Source organism: Phaethon aethereus (genome assembly GCF_964289735.1).
Source record: "Phaethon aethereus genome assembly, chromosome: 1".
NCBI classification, from domain to species: Eukaryota; Metazoa; Chordata; class Aves; order Phaethontiformes; family Phaethontidae; genus Phaethon; species Phaethon aethereus.
In genome coordinates, this window is record NC_138575.1 from 135,376,635 (window position 1) to 135,398,747 (window position 22,113).

General features: G+C 40.4%; 1 protein-coding gene across 1 annotated transcript in view; it reads right to left on the reverse strand.

The window, feature by feature from the left end:
* The window catches only part of REPS2 (RALBP1 associated Eps domain containing 2), a gene marked incomplete at its 3' end in the record, with an annotated part of 99,286 nt that overhangs the window by 18,757 nt on the left and 58,416 nt on the right, over positions 1-22,113 (reverse strand). The window contains exons 11-13 of the mRNA XM_082010876.1: positions 20,342-20,407; positions 15,891-15,933; positions 13,248-13,384 (exon numbers count right to left, since the gene is read on the reverse strand). Of these exons, the coding sequence (XP_081867002.1) occupies positions 13,248-13,384; positions 15,891-15,933; positions 20,342-20,407 (246 nt within the window). The remainder of the gene's footprint in view (positions 1-13,247; positions 13,385-15,890; positions 15,934-20,341; positions 20,408-22,113) is intronic.

A 22,113-nucleotide genomic window follows, 5' to 3' on the forward strand; every position in this document is an offset into this window, starting at 1 on the left:
ACCATTAAGAGCCTTGTTACAGCTTAGTGACTTATGTGTTTTATACACCAAGTCTAAAAATGTCTACGTGGTTGAAACTACAAAGACAAAAGATATTAACCATTAAGGACAACAGTGACATGAGAGTAAAAACGTGTGGGTGAAAACACTGGGAACAGTCATATTGACCATATACAGCTCCAAAGAGGCTTATAATACATCGGGGTTTTTTACATCTTCTGCATAATCATCTCTTGCATCAAAATGAAGCCTCATATCACTGCACACAGTGCCAAGGAGAGAGGTAGAACAATTAAAATACAACTCAGGTTAAGCAAGGGACCCACTAACATACCTACAGGTATAAGAGAGATTTGAAAAAACATGGTCATTAGGATCCTTCCTCTTGCATTTAATTAGTTTGTAAGACCACTGCAATACCAGCATGACATTGTCACTACATTCTCCATGTCCTCTGTGCAACTGATCTTAGAGAGGAACGGTGGAGTAAGAAGCCTTCCTTTCCTTTAGTCTGAACTTCAAATTATTACTTCATTTATCTGAGCACTGGCAGTGGCTTTGGCAATTACAGCTAATAACAACATTTGAAAACACCGCCTAACTCAAACAGCAGCGCTCTGTAGGTCCCTCAGCTGCACACCGCAATAGCGGGCAAGTACGTACACTCAACCTGACACGTACGCGCAACCTGATACATTTATCTTCAGGACACCTTGTGGGAGATGGGCTGCGACGCTCCATGGAAAACACCTGCGTGCGCCTTACCCTTACGCCCGCCACCACCAGCGAGCACCACTGCGCGGGCATTGCCTCTGCTCTCCAAACAGCTCTCGCCACGGCGGAGCACGAATCGCGCACGGGCCCCTGGCAGCCCAAAGGCGCAGCTATGGAGCGCGCTGCTGCCACGAGCACGGAGGTCCCTGGGAAGGGGCACGTGGGGACAGGGTTGGCGGTGCTGCAGGAAGCAGTGGCTCCCTTGACCCTTCCGAAGGTACACAGCCCCCTCCAGGGTTCATCATTTTTGTACCTGCTGGCTTCCAGCAGGCCCTCAAAAACTCTACTGCAAGAGCTGCATCCATTGGGAACTGGCCTCGACTTCAGCTCTAGAGGACACAGTACTTACTGTTCTTGCTCCCCGATTCTTCAAACTCAGTGATACACCCAGAAAAGCAGCAGGATAGTCTTTATGCAGGAAATTGCTAGGCTTGCTTCAAAAGCATCTCCTGAAGTGGCTGCAAAGCCCCACAAGACTCCTGGGATTTGGCCCATAAAATTCCACAGGGAAAAGTAGTTTTTCCATACGATGGTCAAATTAAAAAAAAACACCAAAAAACCCCACCCCGAAACCTGTTTCTTCAGCTTTTAAAATACAACTTAGATGAATTCAGCATTAAAGAAGTGAGATGCTTACACCATGTACATTTGACCCACTTTCCTCTTTTTAATCCTGCATATTCTAACTTAAGCTACTCATGAAATATTCATAAAATTCCTGTTGTTGCAGAACATCTTCAGCCTGTTATTAGAAGGAAATCATACTTATGTGAGCACAACTGCGAGACGAAAGTTAGTTGACTTTTGGGGACTCATAACAACTTATAAAAAAAACCCTCACTTTTTTTCTCCACAGGGCAATGAAAAAAAAATTTAATGACAGATGCTGCATGCTTCAGCCTTCTCTAGTGACACCACTCTAACAGAGGGCAATATTAATAGATACTCATAGGTTTTTATGTGTATCAGCAGGTGACTTGCAATATTAGGCTATTCCAGAACGTCTGCCTTCCTGGGAGACTGCCCCGCGCCGATCAGCTCTTGCCATTGGAGACGGCATCACGACGTCAGCTCTGAAAGCAGACCCAAATACAGGGGGAGGTCCGTTTCCAAAGTGAAAGCAAGTACCCTGGGACCCAGCAGCAAACAGACAAACGTCATTATTTCCAGGTGCACACCTCAGAGCTTGGATTAAGCTGCATGCCATTGCTCTTCGAAAACAAGTCTTCACACCCGGCGCAAAGGGAGCGGGATGAGCCTCGCACACGTCACCTTGCTACTGGAGCAGCTTGCTGGCATTCAAACTGGGGTGAGCCATGTAAAGCAAATCTCAGGGACAGCACTGCGGAAAGGCCATTGCAGGTACCAGTAAAATAGATTTAAGTATATCCAGTATCCCTATCACATGTATTCCTGCAAATGATAGAGTTTTCACGCACGAGTTACTCCCACAAAGATAGCGATAAGGCTTTCAGTTAAAAAATCATGGCTCTTTACTTAGCTTGTTTACACTTTAAGGCAGATTATCTGCACGGAAAGCTTCCAGAACCATTTTTCTGCCCTATTTTGGCAATCACAAAGGTCTGCAAGAACTAACAGGACAGCACAGTAGATAAAAAAACAGGTTTTCCAATCTGAAGCTAGATTAATATTCTAAAACAAAAACTAGGCTGTAATTGCACGCTCGGAGAACAGACCACCCCATCCCACCTGGCCACGCCGCTCTGCCTCCAGCCTCCCTAGCAGACAACACAAACTCCCAGCACTTTCACTACCCACGATAGTGAAAAGTATCAATCATGGTGACCATCCAAATAGGTCCCTTGCTTGACTTATTTGACCTATAGGAAGAGGAGACCAGGGAAAAACACAAAGTTATCACAGCCCAGTCAAACCTATGGGAAGTAGGTCTTTACGACAGGCACAGCAACAGGGGAGGATGCCAAAATCAAGGTGGAACAAATTTGGGCCCTTGAGATCCTTTAGAGCAGCCTTAGAGTACCTCTCTTACCCAACGACACTCACTTGTCCTCTTCATTCTTAGCATTGAGGAAAACTGCCATAATACGCTGAGTTTCTGGACGCATGCTATTTTTAAAAATTAATTAATACTGCAACAGCAGCATATAAAACTTCACTTCTGGAAACATTTCCATGTTAAGTACTTATTCAATTTCCATTATTTGCAGCCGTCTTCCTTCTTGGTTTTATATGTCTATCACCTTACCCTCTGCATCACCTCAGAGAAGTTAAAGCTCTGGGTGAAAAAAAATGTACCCCTTTTTCTCATCTTAATTGAATATGTACCTAAGCAGTGTCCTGAAAGAAGAGTGTTTTTCCTTGGTCAAGAGCCATTTTGTACCTTTCTAGCCAAAGAAGTGAAACTAGATACCACCTACCAAAGGAGGCTGACCTCATCTCACATCAAAACCCGACACACCTTTCATCCCACGATCAAAAGGGCACCCGGGGTTTGGTTGCTCCTCTTATTTTGGTCACTGCTCCCAAAGGCAGGAAGAGGCCTGTGTTCCTCAGCTCACACTACGGGTGCAGCCCTAACAAAACCCAGCCTAAATCCAAGCTGACCTGGATCCAGGTAGCCTAAATCCAGGCTGTTGCTTCTGTTCTGGTTCCCCACCACCACTGCTACCACCCCTTCTGCAACTGTGTGGGGGCCATACAAGGGATTTAAACTGGGAGAAATCTCTGGTAGGGTTCCTTGGTAGAGCCTGGCTGATGTGTTTGGTATTTTTCAAGTGGATGCTACAGCACTGTTGGATCAAGGGAGAGGCTGGCTGCATGGCGGATTTATATCCGTTTACACTGCTTCAGAGTGCTTAGCTTCCAGATCAGGTTTAACAAAAGACCAACCAATTCATTTTATCAGGAAGCAAAGGATTCGCAATACTGAAAACAGTTCAAAAAAAGGTAAGCCAACAGAATGAATTATTCTTCAGTTCCTCAAACTACCCACGGCTTCAGTTCCTTAGGTAGTTTGGGAAGCCGGCATTTTCACCCTCTAACACTATTTTGGAGAGTTTTTTGGAGATATTTTTTCTGCTTCTGCGGCCAAAGGCAGACCACAGAAAAGTTCTGTGTCTAAGCTGGTTTCTGTTTACCTCCATCTTACAAAACTTCGCTTCTTATTCACCGAAATTGGTACTTGGATATCCTATAATGCTGATACCGTTCTCTGTACTCCTTCATTTATTTACATTCCTGACAACAGCATTAAGTAAGGCGATTGTGAAATAACTGGTTTTCCACAAGATCTGATTTGTTAATTCTCACTACTATGTCTGCAGAAAGTTGCAAGAAAAAAAGATGTTAAAGCTCTAGCCAGGAATGTAAATTTAATGAAAGATTCTATTAAGGTGGTTGTGAAATATCTATTTATCCAGGGATATGTTTCAATTATTCCTACTAAAGTCTCCTCAGAAGGTAATAGCAATGCAAAAAAATATTTTAGACTCCTGATACTAATTTTGTTATCAGGTTTGTAGAAAGACTGCAGAAAGCATGGCCAGTGCCAGAATAAACTCTGTCCTCACACTTAGTTTTGGGAACCAGCTCAGCAACAAATCTTCATGCATCACAGAGAGTGATACACACACCTGATGTCACAGGCACACTCTTGTTACAGGTACGTTTCATGTGCTAATCATACAGATCGTCCTTCATACCTCAACTGCATGGAAAACTATCCAAGTACTTTCCAAGTAATTAGGAAGAGATACAGCCAGACCTTAAGCAATTAACACTTCTGGAGTATGAACTTGCAGGTGTGACTTCATTTAGAACACTGGTATGCTTACATATTTGACGGGTCACTTTCAAATCAAACAAGCAAGACACCTTTAGAGGTGTTTTTTATGATGTCTTTTTTAAATGCCCTATTCATGAAGTTCAGCATGTTTTAAGTTAAATCTGTTACAGGTTTTTTTTAAACACCTGTTTTCTGTTTTGCGTCATATATCCGCAACGTCTGTATTTTTAACTTCTTATTCCTCATTTCCCCTAAACCATCTCATTTTCTAGTTACTCTTTTCTCTACCTCTTCTGGGGTAGAATCTGAGGACTGTTAATCCCATCTCCCTCTCCCCTTAAACGAAACAATTCATGATTTTGTTCCCTTTCACTTCACGTTTAGCTTCATTCTCCACCCACAGGGAGGCACAGTCCCTCCACCTACCTCCCACATATCCACGTTGCCAGAGCTTCTCACCTCTGGAGATCCCGGTGGGAGCGCCCGGAGGCTCCGGCACTTGCCGCCTGTGACCATTTCCAACACAGATCAACTCAGACCAGGCACGTGGGAGCCAGGAAGAGCAGTGGGCTACCACCCACAACCCCTCCAGTCCCACCAGCAGCTCAGACACTTCTTCAGGACATCTGCATCTACAGGGTCTCCCCCACAAGGGAGGCAACTTGCTCCCCTGCTCCGCACGAGAAATGGAAGATCCTCTCTTGTTTAACCTGTGAAGTTGTTCTACAATGGACCAATACTTTTTCATGGAACAGAGCAACCCACAGACTTAACAGTCAGTGGGGCTGGTAAGGTCAGTCGAGAACATTTCAACCTTAACGATTTTCAGTAGAAAAGAGTTTTTGGATTAAAATTTCATTTTTAACAACCTGCAACAGAATGAAAATAGGCTGTAAACAATTCCTCAATCCCAGAAGGACAAAAGCTAAGATTAGAAAAATGGGGAAAAATAATTTAAAAGAAGTTTCATTTACACAAATTGTCCTGAAACAGTTACACTTGAAAGGCTGGTAAGATTCACTCCAGTTTGCATACATGTACTCTCTGGACTCGGCCCTCAAGAGACAGACACAAAAATTCAAAAATCTAAAACCAGAAATATGTTACCCCATCAGATTCCTATAATGTAATAACCATTCATCCATTTATGTTCTCACTATTTTCTCCAGCCTATTCAACCTTAATTATGTCCTTGTCCAGTTGGGCAAAGAATTAAGTTACACAGTTGTAAACACAGAAATCCTTCATAAAAAAATCTAAAAGGCTGAGAGGCGTAAACATTTCCACTCAAATCAGAGGGAAGACGTTCATATTTTATTCAGTATAAGCTCAGTTCAGTGATGACATATATTCTAAAGGGGAACAGGACTAGAAGAAAACAGCAGATCCGTAACAGATCAGGATATGAGTCCCCAAAGAAAAAAAAAAAAATCTATTCTCTGCTTCAAAAAAATGTTTTTGCAACATTTATGTCGAGAAAGCATTTCACAGGATTTCCATTGCAGTGATACAGTGCCAGAAAAGAGTACAAACAGCAGCTTAATTCTGTGTTCTCTATGCCTGATGTGTAAAAGACATTTTAATTTAAATTGCAATTGTTGTTACAACCCTTACAACCAAAGATATTAACTTGACTCTGCAGTCTTAACTCAATGAGGCTGGCAATATTAGAGTTCTTGTATACCGTGCAAACAATAGTCAGCAAAATGGCATATTTAGCTGATGGTATTTGCCATTATGCTATTCTAAAATGAAGGTCCTTCAGAATTGTCATCTTCCTAATTTAATGTTTTGGTCTGATTAATAAACACAACACAGTAACATGCAAGACAGCACAGTACTACAGCACGAGTAAAACCCCACCCTATTACCCAAGAAAGTAGATGGATTTTACTAAATCAAGACCAATATAAGAACAATGAGAGGAATGGGTCCTGAAAATTAATTAATTAATTATATTCAGTGTGATCTAAATTCAGCATTAGAAAGGACATTACTATTCTAGGTTCCCCTTGTCACTTTGGCTTTGAACCAAAGTGTTAGTTAAGATATCTGTATTTATGGTAACACAAACAACATAACCCCCTGCATAACACCTTAAAAGCTTGCCTTAGACTTGCAGACAGCTAACCTCAATAGATACAGACATTTCCTAGCAAACACAATGAAGCATAAAAGAATACAGAAGATAATGCAGCAATCATACTTATCTATGTTAAGTTTGGCAGTTTTTTTAGTACCCAGTTCCATGTGCCCAAAAGGGAAAGTCACCTGCATTTGGCACACTAAGCTAAAAATACGATGTAGCTGAAAACAGATTGCTGGAAACAATATTAGAGTAACTATTTGGACCTGTTTGTATCAAAATGTGAATGACGATGCAACAATAATCATTTTAATTTACGAAATCCTCTTTCCTACAATTGCAGAACTCTTTTATTTGATACGTGTACTGGAAACATTCAGAAATACATACAATTTGGCTGTGGTTGGGCAAATATGAAAAAACAAAGACATCTCAACACACACTTACTATTCAGAAATCTCCACACTTGGCAAATAAAACCCACCAAGCCTGTACATTCAAGGAAAGGTTGTGCTACTTGAATGAAGTAATGGAAGTTTGATGAAGTAAAGGAAGTTACAAAGAGCTTTCCTCTTCAAAAGTATGAAAAAGAGGACAAAACGTGATGCTGAACACCAGTCTTCCTCCAGCACTAATGAAAATGAAAGGGTACAGAAAAGAAGTTTGTACTGACTGAGTCATGATAGAATCATAGAATCATAGAATAGTTTGGGTTGGAAGGGACCTCTAAAGGTCATCTAGTCCAACGTCCCTGCAATGAACTTAGGATGTAACTAGAATTTCAGTATGGTAACACATATTTAAGGCTCATTGGACTGTCTGTGACTGCTTACAAAGGAAGGAGGATCTCTGCAAGAGCAGTTTCTCTGGTTTCAACCCCCTTGCTACATAGCTAATGTCAAACAGAGCCTATGGCTGCTGAGTTTGACATGCTGTGACACATGCAGATAATTGAAATTGTGCACTTCCTTATAGAGGCCACCACAGGTCATCCCCTCCATCTTATTTTACTCCTGTCTCTCTTCATGAGGCATGAGGATAATAGAAGGCAAGTACTTGTCAACATCCTAAAACAGAGGGCAGATCATTTAAAAAAATTAATTATATTACATATGACCTACTCTGATTAATGTTACCCTCTTCTTCCCATGGCTATTATATCAATGTGGGTATTTGTTTTCTTCTGCTAGATGTAGGAGATCATCAAGGGGATGTCACACACATTGCTCACAAGGAGTGTTAAACAGAAACACTCCCAAGCAAGAGCAATTCTACCATTAATGTCACCATAATAAGTATCAGACAACTCTTTCTGATTCTCTATCATTTCAGATTTTATCACAATGAATAATTTAAATGAACGGTGTTTTTCCACTGTTAATTAAGTTGACTGGTGATGTTTTGCTTTTGAGGAAGAATGAACCTAATGTTTCGAGAGCTATAATGACTGTGACAGAGTCCGCCTTCTTCCTGATCTCAAAGTCATCGCTTATGTGAATAAATGCTATGTTAAAATCTGTAAAGAGGTGGAACCAGGTCTTAAATCACAGAATCACAGAATCACAGAATCACTAGGTTGGAAAGGACCTTTAAGATCATCAAGTCCAACCATTAATCCAAAACCACCATGTCCCCTAAACCATGTCCTGAAGTGCCACATCCACACGTTTTTTGAACACTTCCAGGGATGGCGACTCCACCACCTCCCTGGGCAGCCTGTTCCAATGCCTGACCACCCTCTCAGTGAAGAAATTTTTCCTAATATCCAATCTAAACCTCCCCTGGCGCAACTTGAGGCCATTTCCTCTTGTCCTATCACTAGTTAGAAGTACCACTTTAAACTGCATGGGAAATGTGTATATGAAGGAACACAGAAGTGATGTGGGGACACATTTATATCACTTACGGGAATGTTGATGCACACCAATAAACCTGTTCCCTTGTTCCTTTTCTGTGAACACTACACTGAGAGCAGAGAGGATGTTTTCTTGTTTGGCAGCGATCACTAGCCCAGCAGAGATGAGTAGAGGTTCCAGGTCTGACTGTAGTTAGGAAAGATCACCCCTAACAGAACACATTGCACTTACAGCAAAATGCTACCGTGTTCCCCCCTTACCAAGTGTGGTACTTAACACCTCACATTTTAAGAGAGAGGAAAACCCAAAAATACTAGCCCCACATTGCTGGCTGAAACCAGCATGAAGGAGCGAATGCAGGTTACAGTGAGTATTTGCTTGCAAGCCCACATAAGAAACAGTGCCTGCATTCCACACGTTCTTCACTGCACAGACAGCCGCAGCGGGAGGCAAGTTTCAAAAGCAAATAAGCACTGAAAACCTTCAGTCAAAAATTCATTTGTAAACACTTACATGGCTGTTTTGATGAATTACACAGAGATACTCAAGTCTTCCTTCCATATCAACCTGAAACTATACTGTTCATGACAATTACGTTTCATCAAAGCAAATTCTTTTTTCCAAACAGGTGTTCTTTGTTCCACAGAAATGTTAATTTAAAAGAAGTTATGCAATTCAGAAATGAAACTAAATGGGAAATAAAATGTATTTCAGAGTCATCTGTATCAATCTAACAAGACCCAGAGTGCTGTCACTGCCTATAATTGCCCAGAAATAAATTCTTTAGCAGTTGTCATGGGCAGAAAACGTAACCAAACAAACCGCCAGAAGACAATGGATGCATTTTTGGGTTTTAATACTTAAGCTGAGGCTTGCCCCAGTTCCAGAGTTACCCCAAGGCAGATCCTAGTTTACTGATGCTGTTAGGGTAAAAGGTGGCTGGGGGCTTGCTGCACGACTGCTGGGCTCTGAGCTGCGCCAGGTTTGGCCCCCTCAATACATGTCCCAGATCGCAGGACAGATGGAAGGGAGCACGAGGAGCCTCAGAAAGCAACTAATTCTGCAATGACCTTTGTGCAGGAAAGCTTTGCAGGCCACAGGCTCCCAGGTCTTACTCTGGGAGTTCTTGGCTTGTATGTGACTAGACAGTGGGCTAGAGAAGAAATGAAGATGTAAACCAGGTCATGTATGCATTTAAACTGACATTTTTGCTTCTACTTAAAACCTGCTGTTCTCTTTCCAGGAATTCATAAAACCTAGCCAAGTATTTTCTTAATATGTACATAGGCCAAATGCCAGAGATTATACATTCAACAAAAATAAATACACTGAGAATCTAGCAATACAGAATTTTTCTCAGATGCTAACGAAAAGACTACATGATTGAAAAAAAAAGTAGAACTCTCAACATCTCTTAACAGAAACTTATACATGGACATTTCAGAAGATGGGGCCTTTCAGTAAGTTCTCTTGGTTTTTTATGCTTTTCCTGGGTAACGCTCGTTACAGCGTCCCAGAAGAGCACAGCTATGGAGTATGAATGAAGGCGCCTCCTTCAAGTGCAGTTATGTCCCAATTCAACAATTTTAAAACACAGTTTCTGTGGCTGATGCATTGCTGGACATCCCAGCCACCACAAATAAATGTTCTCTGTGTATACTTGCCAGGAGAGGAGCATCATCAGATGGTGGCAAACATGACATAGCAGCAATAAATGAAAAACAAACAAAAACACCCCCAAAAGACCCCAGTGTCTGCAACAAGGATCTGCCGCAGTCTTTGGCTGAACTTACTTGAAGAAAAGAGATTTTTCTTTTTCTGTCCTTTAAAAATGAAATAAACAAATAAATACTCCAAACCACAGATGGCTTTACAATTAAAGAAGTGATACCTATAGATCAACATGACCAGCAAGGAACTGCAAATAAAACTCAGCACTACTGAGCACTCCTTTGCAGGTGTAGGAGCAGATTATCCACCAAACTCCCAAAATCAGGATTATCTCTGAACAAGAATTAGTAGGACAAAAACTAATGCACCAAAATGGGATTATTCTAATCACATTGCATATACCCTGAAAGCTACTAAAATGGTCAATTTTACAGTCTAGTTTTCTGTACTGACACTAGGCAATATGGTGGTGCTGAAAGGGATGGTCATTCCAGCTAATTTTTGTGGTTCAAGCTGAGAATGAGAATATTTTTGAAAATCTTGGAAGGGCAGGGAGAAAACGTAAAGCAAAAATTCAGTCGAGAATACGTTAGGACAGAAAGTAATCAACTGACCTGTGGACAGAAATACATCAGGTTCAATATTTATACCAGGCTGTATTATCCCAATAGCCAAGAAACTTAAATAGTACATTGCCACCACGTCATCTATATTGTAAATCTGTATCTTCTGATGGCAGATGGAAACTATTCTAACTTCATTTTTTTATACAGTCAGCAGAAATAAGAATACAGCTTGTTATTATACAACTGTGTGCAATTTACTTCACACAAACGCGCACACACATTTTCTTTTCAGCGAGGCTCCTCGGTTTCAGGCGACAGGGACAATCCCTCTGTCTTCCTACAAACCACCTTTTTAGAAAGTGCAAAGTGCACCTTGGCAAAGAGTTTGGGTCTGAAACAATGACCACTCCCTGAGAAAGAACTGTCTCTAGATGAAAAAGGCATCCAAAAATGATGAGACTGGAATTTCTACTGAAAAGCAAGATCAGTAGGGAAAAGGATGAAAAAAGGATGAAAAAAAGTGAGGTGTTCAAAACAAGAGAAGTGTAAGAAAAGAAGGCGGCTGTATAAAATCACAATATCAGTAGGATGTTGCAGATGATAACTATTCAGGGCTTAATTACAGGAAAGAGTGTGCACATGTTTCTGAAAATATAATTTCCAATGCTGACATTTTACTTCAGAGCAAGGTAAATGCATCGTGATACCTGGGTGCACTGGGATGGGTTGATTTAATTCCCTCCTTCTTATGATGCAGATTTATTTCAACTGGGACCCTTTGAAATCCTCCAAGGCTACAAATTCCTCCTTATTCTTTCACAATGAATATTTACATTTTTGACACAAAATGGAACAGCTCCATTAGAGGAAGACAACCACCACAAATATTTAGCATTACCACCAGGGAACATTTAAAGAGCAAAAAATTACAGGCCAAGACCCTGCAGGTACATGAGGATGCTGAACCTCTGGGAGACCTTCCACATTTTCTGCAACTGGGTAGCACAGTGTATTTCATGTTTTGTCAACCTAGAGCCAATTTTTGTTCCAACTATAAATAGCCATAAATTTGAACCAAATATGATGAACAGTTTTAGGGTGACCAAAGCACTTTCTTTTGCAAGCAATCAACTGCCTACCCTTACCTAATGGCCCCGCTTCCAGTGAGGAAACCCTTCAAAAAGTATTGACAGGACGAGTTACCCTTTCCTGCACTCACTGTAACACTGTCAGTTTGTTACGTTCCCCAGAAGAAATTGTTATGTGCCTTCAAAAGTAATGGTGACTTTCAAAATGATCTATTTCAAAAGCAAGATGTTAATTTTCATTCACAGAATTACTTCTTTGAGAATTTACTTCCTTCTTTCATTTGTGTTCCAAGAGAAACTTAAATCTAAGTTTAGTTTATTTCCTTCCAGTTACACTTTTTATCTGGATTCTGAGAGGATTTTTTGCCTTAGAGAATATGTACTTGGCTCTGGGGTTTTATTTTGATGTATAATGAAATCAAAGTTGGAGGCAACAGATCCCTGAACAGGAACCAGAGTCAAGTATCAGGAATTGTTTCTCTGTGTAATGCAGAAAAAAAAAAAAAAGTTTATTACTATTGAGTTTCAGGGATCAGCACACATAGCAGGACTCTTCAATTTTTTCTGGTGTTTGCACAAAAAAAATAGTCCCATATAACAGGAGGTAGAACTCTTTCTTTTCTATTCCAACAACCACATTAGAGAGCCCAGTTAAAACATTCCTTGACACAGTCAAACCTTGGCTTTCCTCTGAAGCATAAACATGACCATGTTTAACCTAGTCCTCGAGTCAGATGATTGGAGTGCACCGCATAAACTGTGGTCTGGTTCAAGGACACTGCTAAAGCACAGCGATGCTGGGTGACTACTGCCCTGAACAAACAACTCCTCTTTCGACCACTCACTGTGCGAGAAAACTGCGCTGGAGAGCCGTTTTCTTTCCGTTCACTCCAGCTACTATTCTACATTTTCTTTCTCTCCCCTCAACAGGTACCCGTGTCAAAACAAATTACCCTTTCTTTTTACTCAAAGAATCATTTCTGTTTGCCCCCACGCATATGAAAGACTTCAACATGAAAAATGTTTGCACACAAGAAATTTCATTTTCTCCCACTTTAAACATTAAGGGTTTTCCTCCTGCTTCTGAACTACAAAAAATAAATAGTAATAAAAATCAAATATATTGTAGTTACTGATGACAACTGTCTAAACAGCCAGACTAGTTATAAACAGTCAGTGATGACAGACTACATGTGTTAAGCTTCCCATTATCGTGCCAGAAAACATTATAATCACCTTAATTATAGCAACAGTGATTTCTTCCCCTTAGTGGCGATGTAAAGCAAGAAAGTGCAACTTCTTCTGTTCTGTAGTGTATTACTGCCTATAGCAAAGGCCAGCATATACACATATTGTTAAGCATTTGTGCAAACAGATCAAGTTGCCAAGTATGCAGCTAACCTAAATGGTCTCAAAAGGGGGAAAGAACACAAACTTTACCTTGTGTGTTTTGTTGAAATATTTTGTTCAAATCCAAAGAGGAAGCTCTGGAATGTGATTTCTGTGGCCTTGGAGGTGGAGTAGGGGGCTCTTCTCCCTTTTTCATGGCATCTTCTATTGATGTGCTAGAATAAGACCTAAGGAAAAACAGGGGAGGGGAGCAGAAAATATTTTATTTCAGAAATTCATTTTAAACAGCTACAGTGAAGAGTACCTAAAAATACTCTGACCAGAACTCAGATTCATGGTGGAAATTCCTTGCCCTAATGACTAAAAGTTCCTCCTTATAAGAAGAGCAACTTATTTGGCAACAGAGAGACCTATGTGTCTGGAGAAAGGAACAAGTCATGCTTACAGGGCTAGTATTTTTTAAGGCCTTTTATATGACAGCTTCAGGCCTTCTTACATAACATTAACTGTCAACAGGATAATTGCAGCAACTATTTTGAAAAAACCTAAGTAAAATTACAGCCCCCCAGCCCCTCACAGTTTCTGTTGCCTTTCCCAACTGTGAGGGTAGTGTTTATACAGGTATAGCTTCAACCTACCTCTTGCAAGTACATACTCTGTAATTTAAATTTATTGTAATAGTTAGAATATTATTTCATAGCAAACAGTCACCAAATTCCACAAAAACCAGAAAAAACAAATGGCTCCAAAGTAACCAAAACTAGTCAAATACATGGCTCAGTATGTCTTTCCAGGCCCTTCCACATCACATTAATCCCAGTGCGGTGCATTTTCTAAGAATATTGTTTTTTGCTGAACAGTGTCCAGTATTTTTCAGCTGTTGCAGTTACCAGTTTTTCTGCAAGACTGAGAGCTTTGTTCAAAATGAGCATTGACAATGTGAGATGTTACACTTACTATAACACATTATGCATGACAGGCAAGACCAAAAACACATTCAAGTAGAACAGAAATAACTCCCGCTAATGGGAAATGGATCATTTTTTTGCCAAACAGGCTGTTGTTAGAAAACAGCTCTTTAGCGGGACAGACATTTGGCAACGCTGATCCTATGTTTCTGATATAAACTTTAATAAATACAGGAGTGAAAGCCATAATTGCTTCCAAATTTGCATGCGACACAAAAACCTCTGCTGATGCTGAATTTTGTGTCTTGGTAGAGTTTTGAATTCCATAGCCTTACCGTAACAGACCTAACCCAACCGCCCTGAAATAAATGGGAAAGCTTTGAATCAGGATCTTAAGGTTTTATACTTTTACTTTCCAGATTAGGCATTGTATATTTCACTTGCATTAAAACTGTACAGCCTAACACTTTGAGAGTTTTAATATTTTTTTTTAAAGATCAAGATAGCAGCTACCAGGCAAAAATAGGTCCCCCCCAGCAGTGCCACCACAGAGCCCCGTGACAGTGAACCGTTGCTTGCAGCAGGTGGACCTGGCACCTAAAAGACAGTTAAGAGTCAAGTAGGTAAGAATTTGCACAGCTCAGACTAGAAAGCCAGGCTCCAGAGCTGAGAGCTGTGAGCTGTAACAGACTTGAATCGTAGCCTCTGGTGGTCAGGCACACCTGAAGACAGCGACCCTCGAGGTTATAGAGCCCTCCAGGCTAGGCAGGACAAACGCAGCAGAAGGTCTGAGTTTAAGGATGTGCTCAGGCATCTTTAGTCTCAACTTCCACATTAAGGTAGTGACATATAGTCAGATGTGACACAGTCATATGTGACACTAGTCACACTCAAGTGACTTTTTTCAAACTTGTTTAAGAGTTTGCTATTTTGTGCATTTTTGCATAAAATATTTTTACAGTTGTTTGCATAAAATAATTTTTTACACACATTTTGCATATTCTCAATTTATGGTTCAGTAACACAGCAAGAAAATTTAAAACAGTGTGAAAACTAAAAAGCTTTGTCTAGCTAGCAGAAAAATAGCACACAAAGCAGTTCAGCCTTCCTGGATACAGGTCCTAAGAACAGAGAATTTCAGTCTTCATTCATCATGCTTATAGCTGATCCTCTCTTATTAGCAGGCATGACAAGTTTGTAAGGATGTAGTTACTGATTATACTCTCATTAGCTAAGAAAAAAGAAATTAGGCCCTCCAACTAGCACCAAAAAAAAAAAAAATTTTTGAAGGTGAATGCACAATATGGCTATACACCAGAATGGTGAACAGCCAAACCCAACATATAATCCATTTATACATGGTATTTTCTGGCACAGGTTTCCCTTTTCTTTCAAACATCCAAATTTAGCAGGTGTCGTTTCTAGTGCACAACAGCATCAGTCCTTCCATCACACACCAACCAGCCAAAGTCAAACAAAAGGACTTGCTCACCCACATCTGAGAGTTGAGCTACTATTGCTATTTCTGTGGGAGCGTGCAGTGTCTCCCTCCATATGCAACCACTGTGCAGGTTTCAACAGCACAAAACTGCTGAGGACGTTCCCTACAATTGAGTGGTCCCCGCTGCCCCACCACGCCTCTGGGGCAGGGCTGGAAGCAGTCACCACCCTGACAAGGCAGTGAGGCTGGGCAGAGAGGCAAAAGTCCCAGCACCTTAGGACCAGAGATCACAGGGCCCTAGAGCAGTATTTGTGTAGGGTCTATTGCTTAAAAATCCCTCCTGGTAAACCTGTCATCAAGGATGAATAGAAATGAAAGCAGTACCTGGATCGTGGTCTGGCTTTAAGTGCATTAGGTTCCTGAGCAGCTGAAAGAGAGAAGAAAAAAGAACCGCTAAAACAACATATTTTAAATAAACGCCTTTAGCTGAAGGATCAGTGTTTGCTTAAATTGTGAGTGTTGCAAATGTCGATGTGAGAGTGCGCTCATCTCACATGAGCAATGAGGACTGATTTTCACTTCTCCTTCCCCTTTGTTTTTGTAGTGTGTGAATGTCCTAAGAATTCAAAAGCCTGCGTGTCAGACCTTCAACTCTTAATTTGGTTACCAGAACACAGGAAAAGCAATAGGTCTGAGCTCGCACCTGTACTCCTGGATGTAGTTGGGACAAAGCAACATAAGGAATAGCATAAACTTTCCACAGAAAACATCTTACTCTTATTCCAGGTATATATTAGTTGTCCTGCTTCCCAAAGCACGAAGGGAATATTAAATACTTCCTAAATACTTTAACTGATTAGTATAAATGTACATCATCTTACCACAAAAAATTAACACATCAAGTTGAGGCTACTTTGACATTGGGAAGGAAAGGTATTTGAAGATAAAAAGCTTTACAGGCTAAGTGTTCATCAAACACATTTCTATCAATGTAAAAATCTGTTTCTTTTATTTGGATGAATTCCAAATATCCTGCCACACGCAGGTTTTATGTGATAGGAAAACAGCAGCGCTGACTTACCTCCTCTGGGTAATTCCTTGAGGCTGTTCCTTGGTTTACATAGTTTTTTTGTGACTCTTCTGTTACTCTCCTTATTAACATCAGATAATTTTGTGAAAACATATCTGAGTGACTGCTTTCAAATTCAGCCCACTGAGATATCCCGAAGGTACTACCGCAGCATCAATGACCCCAATGCACACACAAAGTACATCCTTGTGCTTTTCCCATTATTCTCCTAATCAAGGTTCAACACTTAAGAGAAGCAAGTAGGCTGGGAACAAAAATTCTCAGTTTACAGCTTCCTTCAAATACATGCCTATTCTGAAGTCAGCCATTTACCACCAGCTACTATGCAGCACTACCTGAAAATAAGAAAGATACTCCAAAACACAGAGTAGGAGTTACCTGTGGTAGCAGCTGGCAAATACTGACTTTATAATGGCTTGCACGGTACTATGGCACAGACCCTCCATAGGAGGCTTAAGGCTCACAGAAGACAAGCAGCAGAATATGGCACATGTATAGCCACACACTATTTCTTCATAAAAGAAACTGCTTTTAAGGTCGTGCAGTTCTAATTGGTGCTTTGGATGGAATAAAGCCAAATGTAGCTGGCAGTGACACAAAAAAATACTTATAAACCAAGTTCCAATAGATTATTGTCACCACCAAACTGGCTCACAGTCATTCCAGATGTCTGTGCAACAAACTCTTCCTAGCAACTAAAGGGGAGAGAAGGAATTATAATTAAAATATGCAGTAGTGATAATCCTTCTCTCTTCTCTCTCTCTCTGTGTCAAACTCCCAGAGAATACAACTTTAGAAACTGCTTCCCTACAGCCATATGACCCAATTTTTCCAATGCTGAAAATTGCTGATTATTAAAATACATGCACAATTACTAAAAATATGCCACTTAGAAATAGGAAGTATAAATCCTTTTCAAGCTAAGCTATGTTTAAGAAGCTTCAAATTTTCCTTCTTTTATGGAGACCGTCATTCTATTCATACTTCTTTTACAAAGCCTTTCTTCTAAAAACCTGCAGGTAAAACTCACATTAAAACTCTCTGAGGACATCTTGTTGAGGTAAACAGGAAAGCACAAAAGGAAGAGAGAATCCCGAAATGACTACTAATAAAAAATGATAGCAATGGAATACTACTGCCAAGGATTTTCTTTTAAGCTTTTGAAAAATCAGGAAATTCAAGGCTACAATTACACAATACCCAGATTTAGCTTTACCTTTCAGAAGAAGTATAATATGAAAAATTATTATAAAGCCAGTAGTTCATTATTAGGACATAAAAATAATTGTGACAGGATTTCCATAAAATGTGCAGTTATTTTGGTATGCTCACATCTGTGCATACGTTGTGTTTGAGGTGCAGGTTTATATACACACATGACAATCATTGAACACAATACAAAACTATTTATCCAGTTCATTAATTTTCCATATTTATATCACTATGGATATGTAAGTTTAACTTACATGAAACAGACAGAAAATTAAAGCTCTTGAGTGAATTAATTATATTTATTATTTAAAAGTTTGTATGATTCCTGGAGTAGTAGTGCCTGATGAACTGAACAGCTTGGTCTACACTAATTAAAGTCATATATGATTATGAACTCTTATTTATTTATTCACGCCACAGAAGAGTGGTGTGAATGAAGAGAAGTTCCCCATTTTGTATGTTTAACTGCTCCCACCCCCCTCTCCCAATACAACTTCGTTTAAACACTCCTAAGGATGCAGGCACTGTGACTTTGGGCTGTAGCCTGACAGCTTATACTCAACTGGTGCCTCCTTGCTTTACAAGGTGATTATCGAGTAGAAAACTGTACCATAAAATGTGCAAATAAGCTACGCTGCTAAGCAAAAAACAAAGAATTCCCCTCTAGTTTAAATCACCTGCACTGACTCATCTGTTACCTCTTATTGGAGACCTAGGCAGAAATGTACAATTTGAACACAGACATTTGGCCCTTAATCCTTTAAATGTCTAAGGCCAACAATGATCTTGCTCTTAGGATCCTAAATAAACTGGCCAGATATTCAGAGATGCTGAGCATATAACATTTTTTCTGACTTCAAATTTCTAGTCTTCCTGATGAGGAGAAAGAAAACTTTCCCGTTATGTACCACCGCAATATCATCTTTCCTAAATTTACATACAGAGCCCAAATCAATAACCAAAGAAGGATGTAAAACCTCCCACGCTTCATCCCAAGGGAGTTTTCATCCTGAAGGTTAATGACTACAATGACCTTCCAGAACAATGACCGATTCCAAAATAACCACTCAATTTCTGTGCTGTATCCAGCCCATGGCATAGATAAACATTTTTACTTCTAACATCCATCGTATCATGCAACCTGAGACTGTGGTTGCTCAAACCCTCAATATGCAGGACAGCGCGGGTGAAATCCCTACAGTGATAGGAGTCATGGCGTGAAACTCTACCACCGTCTCCCTTGGTAGCCAAACACAGCAATGCTGCTGGAGGAGCACAGCAGCATCAGGAAGACCTCCCTGACTAGGAGATGAAGGACATGGGGAAAAAAGGTCGGTGGCAAAGAAGATGTGCAGGTGACAGTAGGTTTTTTTCCTAAGTGTACCGAAGGTGGAATTGCTGAACTGAAAATAAAACTCCCTGGGGCACTCCTGGGCAAAACGAGCGGAGAGAACAGAACTGAAAGTCTTGCAACCACCCTCCTCTCCCCCTGAGAGGGAAGCATAAGAGTGCATGTCTGTGAAGGAGAAGCAGCAATCATTTGAGAATAGGAGCTGAAGATAGGAAATCTGGCAGCTGCCAAGTGTTTGGGAAGAAGCCAGGAAAAAAAAAGTTGGGAAATGAGGCATGCAGCTGTTGAGCAGCCACGAATAAATCGAGCTTTAAGACAAAACTGCTGTGACAGACATCTGGGGTCAGTTTTCTTCATCAAGGATATCTTCACAAGTAAAAACTTTTATGCAAAAGGAAAAGAAAGCAAGTCCAGTTTAGCTTGACTGGCACCAGGAATGGCTTGCAAACACTCTTACCACTCCGGGAAAAAATTAACAGCGAGGAAGGCAAGGGAGGTCTGATGAACTGAAAGCATGGGAAGTTTCTGCATCAACTAAGTAATTTTGACATATGCTGTTCCAGAAATAACATTTTCCAGTATGATAGGAACAAGGAGTGTATGTTGGAGTTGGCGAGAGAAAAATCAGAGGTGGTTTCAACAAAGAAAGAGCCCCAGAGTCAAAAGCTTGTGTCAGTGCTGTAGGTGCATCAAGGTTTGTTTTTCCAAAAGGCTACCTACCCTTAAACTCCTTGACAGAAAATATGAAAGCTCAGTTTTCACAAAGAAACAGGCCATTTCAGAATAGTTACTGAAACATTACATAGTTACTCTATACCTTCAAAGAGGTTTTACCAAGAGGTACAATATTCATGCTCTTGCAACTTGTTTGTAGCACAGAAAAACTTCAGACTCCTTAAAAAATACTATGCTAAAAACATTTCTCACAGCTGAAGAACACATACACTAACAATGAGGGAAAGCAAGCAAGAAAACCTTTTAACAACCTGAAGTATAATTAATATTTATTTTGCAAGTAGTAGTCATTCTGAGGTAAAAGTTAATTTCAGTAGTAAAACTGTAGGAGAGCAAAAGTATCTTTAAAAAAATTGATCAAATTACACTAATTTAGGCTTACTGTGATATAAAAACATTCGACTGAAATTCCAGTGGAAGTAATACATTAAATTTTTTTCTTCTTACCTGTTTTCACAGTCAAGTGCTGAAATTCCTTTGGTACTGTTTTGAGAGCAGTGCTTACTTTAAGAGCTTAATAAATAAAAACAAAACAAAATAAAACAATGAGAATTACTTTAAGTATGTGCAGGTAAAATCTACAGGCATCAGCTCTAAGAAAGGAGCATCCAAACCGGTGTTAGTTAGAACAACTAATAACACCAAACATACTTGAAAAGAAAGGTAGCCAAATACCCTCAGAAGACCCCCAAGCACTCAAAAAAGTAGCAATTCCTAAGAGCACAAAAGTCACGAGCAGAAAGGCTTATTGCCCAAGTTGCCAAATAATGTCAAGTTTTGAGAATCTGGGGGGGTTGAGCGCCTAAAACCAAGGACGACGTCTGTTTGAGAGATGTAGCGCTCTGACAGAGACAGCGGCTGGCGGCACTTGGCAGAGCTGGGACTCACCTCTCCCGGGTTACAAACCTGGAAAGCCAGGGCACACGAGAGGCTGGCTGCTTCTGGCAACTGAAACCTCACCAGCCTGCCCCAGGGAACGTCACACGGCACCAACACAGCCTGGGTTAAAGTTTAGGAAACCCCAATCTTTATGCTTATTCCCCTTCCACTGATGCCTGCGTTACCCTTTAAGAACACCTTAAGAAAGTCATTAATAATGCACAACAGCATGTTTTAAGGTACTGTAACACACAGTATTCTAAATGACCACTTGGAATGAAGTCTCTCATCTCCACCTACCTTTATCAAATAAAACATGTGGCAAAAGTCTGGGTCTCGTGATCCAGTTCTATTCACATTACCTTCCACATTTAACTATATTATAACCTGGCAGAGTGGAGCAAATTTACTTGTAGAGTTTTGAAAATGCAGGGAAATTTGCTTCTACAGTCCTGAACTACAGGTTCTTCACTTCTGGGGAGAACTCCTCAGCCAGGAGCACAATCTGCTCTTACGTTTGTCAGAATAGCAATAAATGGTAGAACAAGAGCATTTGTTTGGCTGAAAAGGTAGGAATCTGTGTCATAAACATAGCAAATCTTCAGCCCTGAAGGACTGCATGTACCAAACCAGCTTCCCATCTGACTTAACATGTCAGCTACAAAAAGCAAAGCACAAGTTCTTCACCTCAACAGGGAAGAAAAAAATTGCCTTAGTAAAAAGTAAATCTTCCCTAGACATTTCAAAGGAACGACCTTCCAGGTTCAAGTTCTGCTCTGGTTCGTTATGAATTTTACAACAAAACAAACCTTGTCAATAAACCATTAATTTCTTGGAATATGCTGACTTGTCAAAATGTTTTACACAAACACCCGTCAACACTGACAACCTTTCTTTGAACCATGGACATTGGGGATCTGCCAAACTTGGTCACACCTGAGTGTAGAAGGTGATTCAGGAATGTGGACTACCTGGTCTCACAGCTCTGATGCAACCTTAAGATGTGGACAGCTGGGAGGTCAGTATTTTTTTTTGTAATTAATGTATAATCCACAGCTCTGAGAATCAGGCAACAAAATACCCAAAACTGTTTTGCTTCCACAACTGAGAGACAGCAAGTGAGAACCTGAAAGGTTGGGAAAAGGGAATATAAAAGGGAATGAATGATTGTGTGATGATCCAGTGCCAATTATGGAAGTCCTAGAAGCTATTGAGTGGAAAAAGAAAAAGAACACTTCAATTTCACATGGCTTGCTGCTGATGGCTTTCAGGTGAAATAAATTCATCAAGTATTTTCAATCCAGTTTGACCAAAACTTTTGTTTTGCAAGAAAATATAGG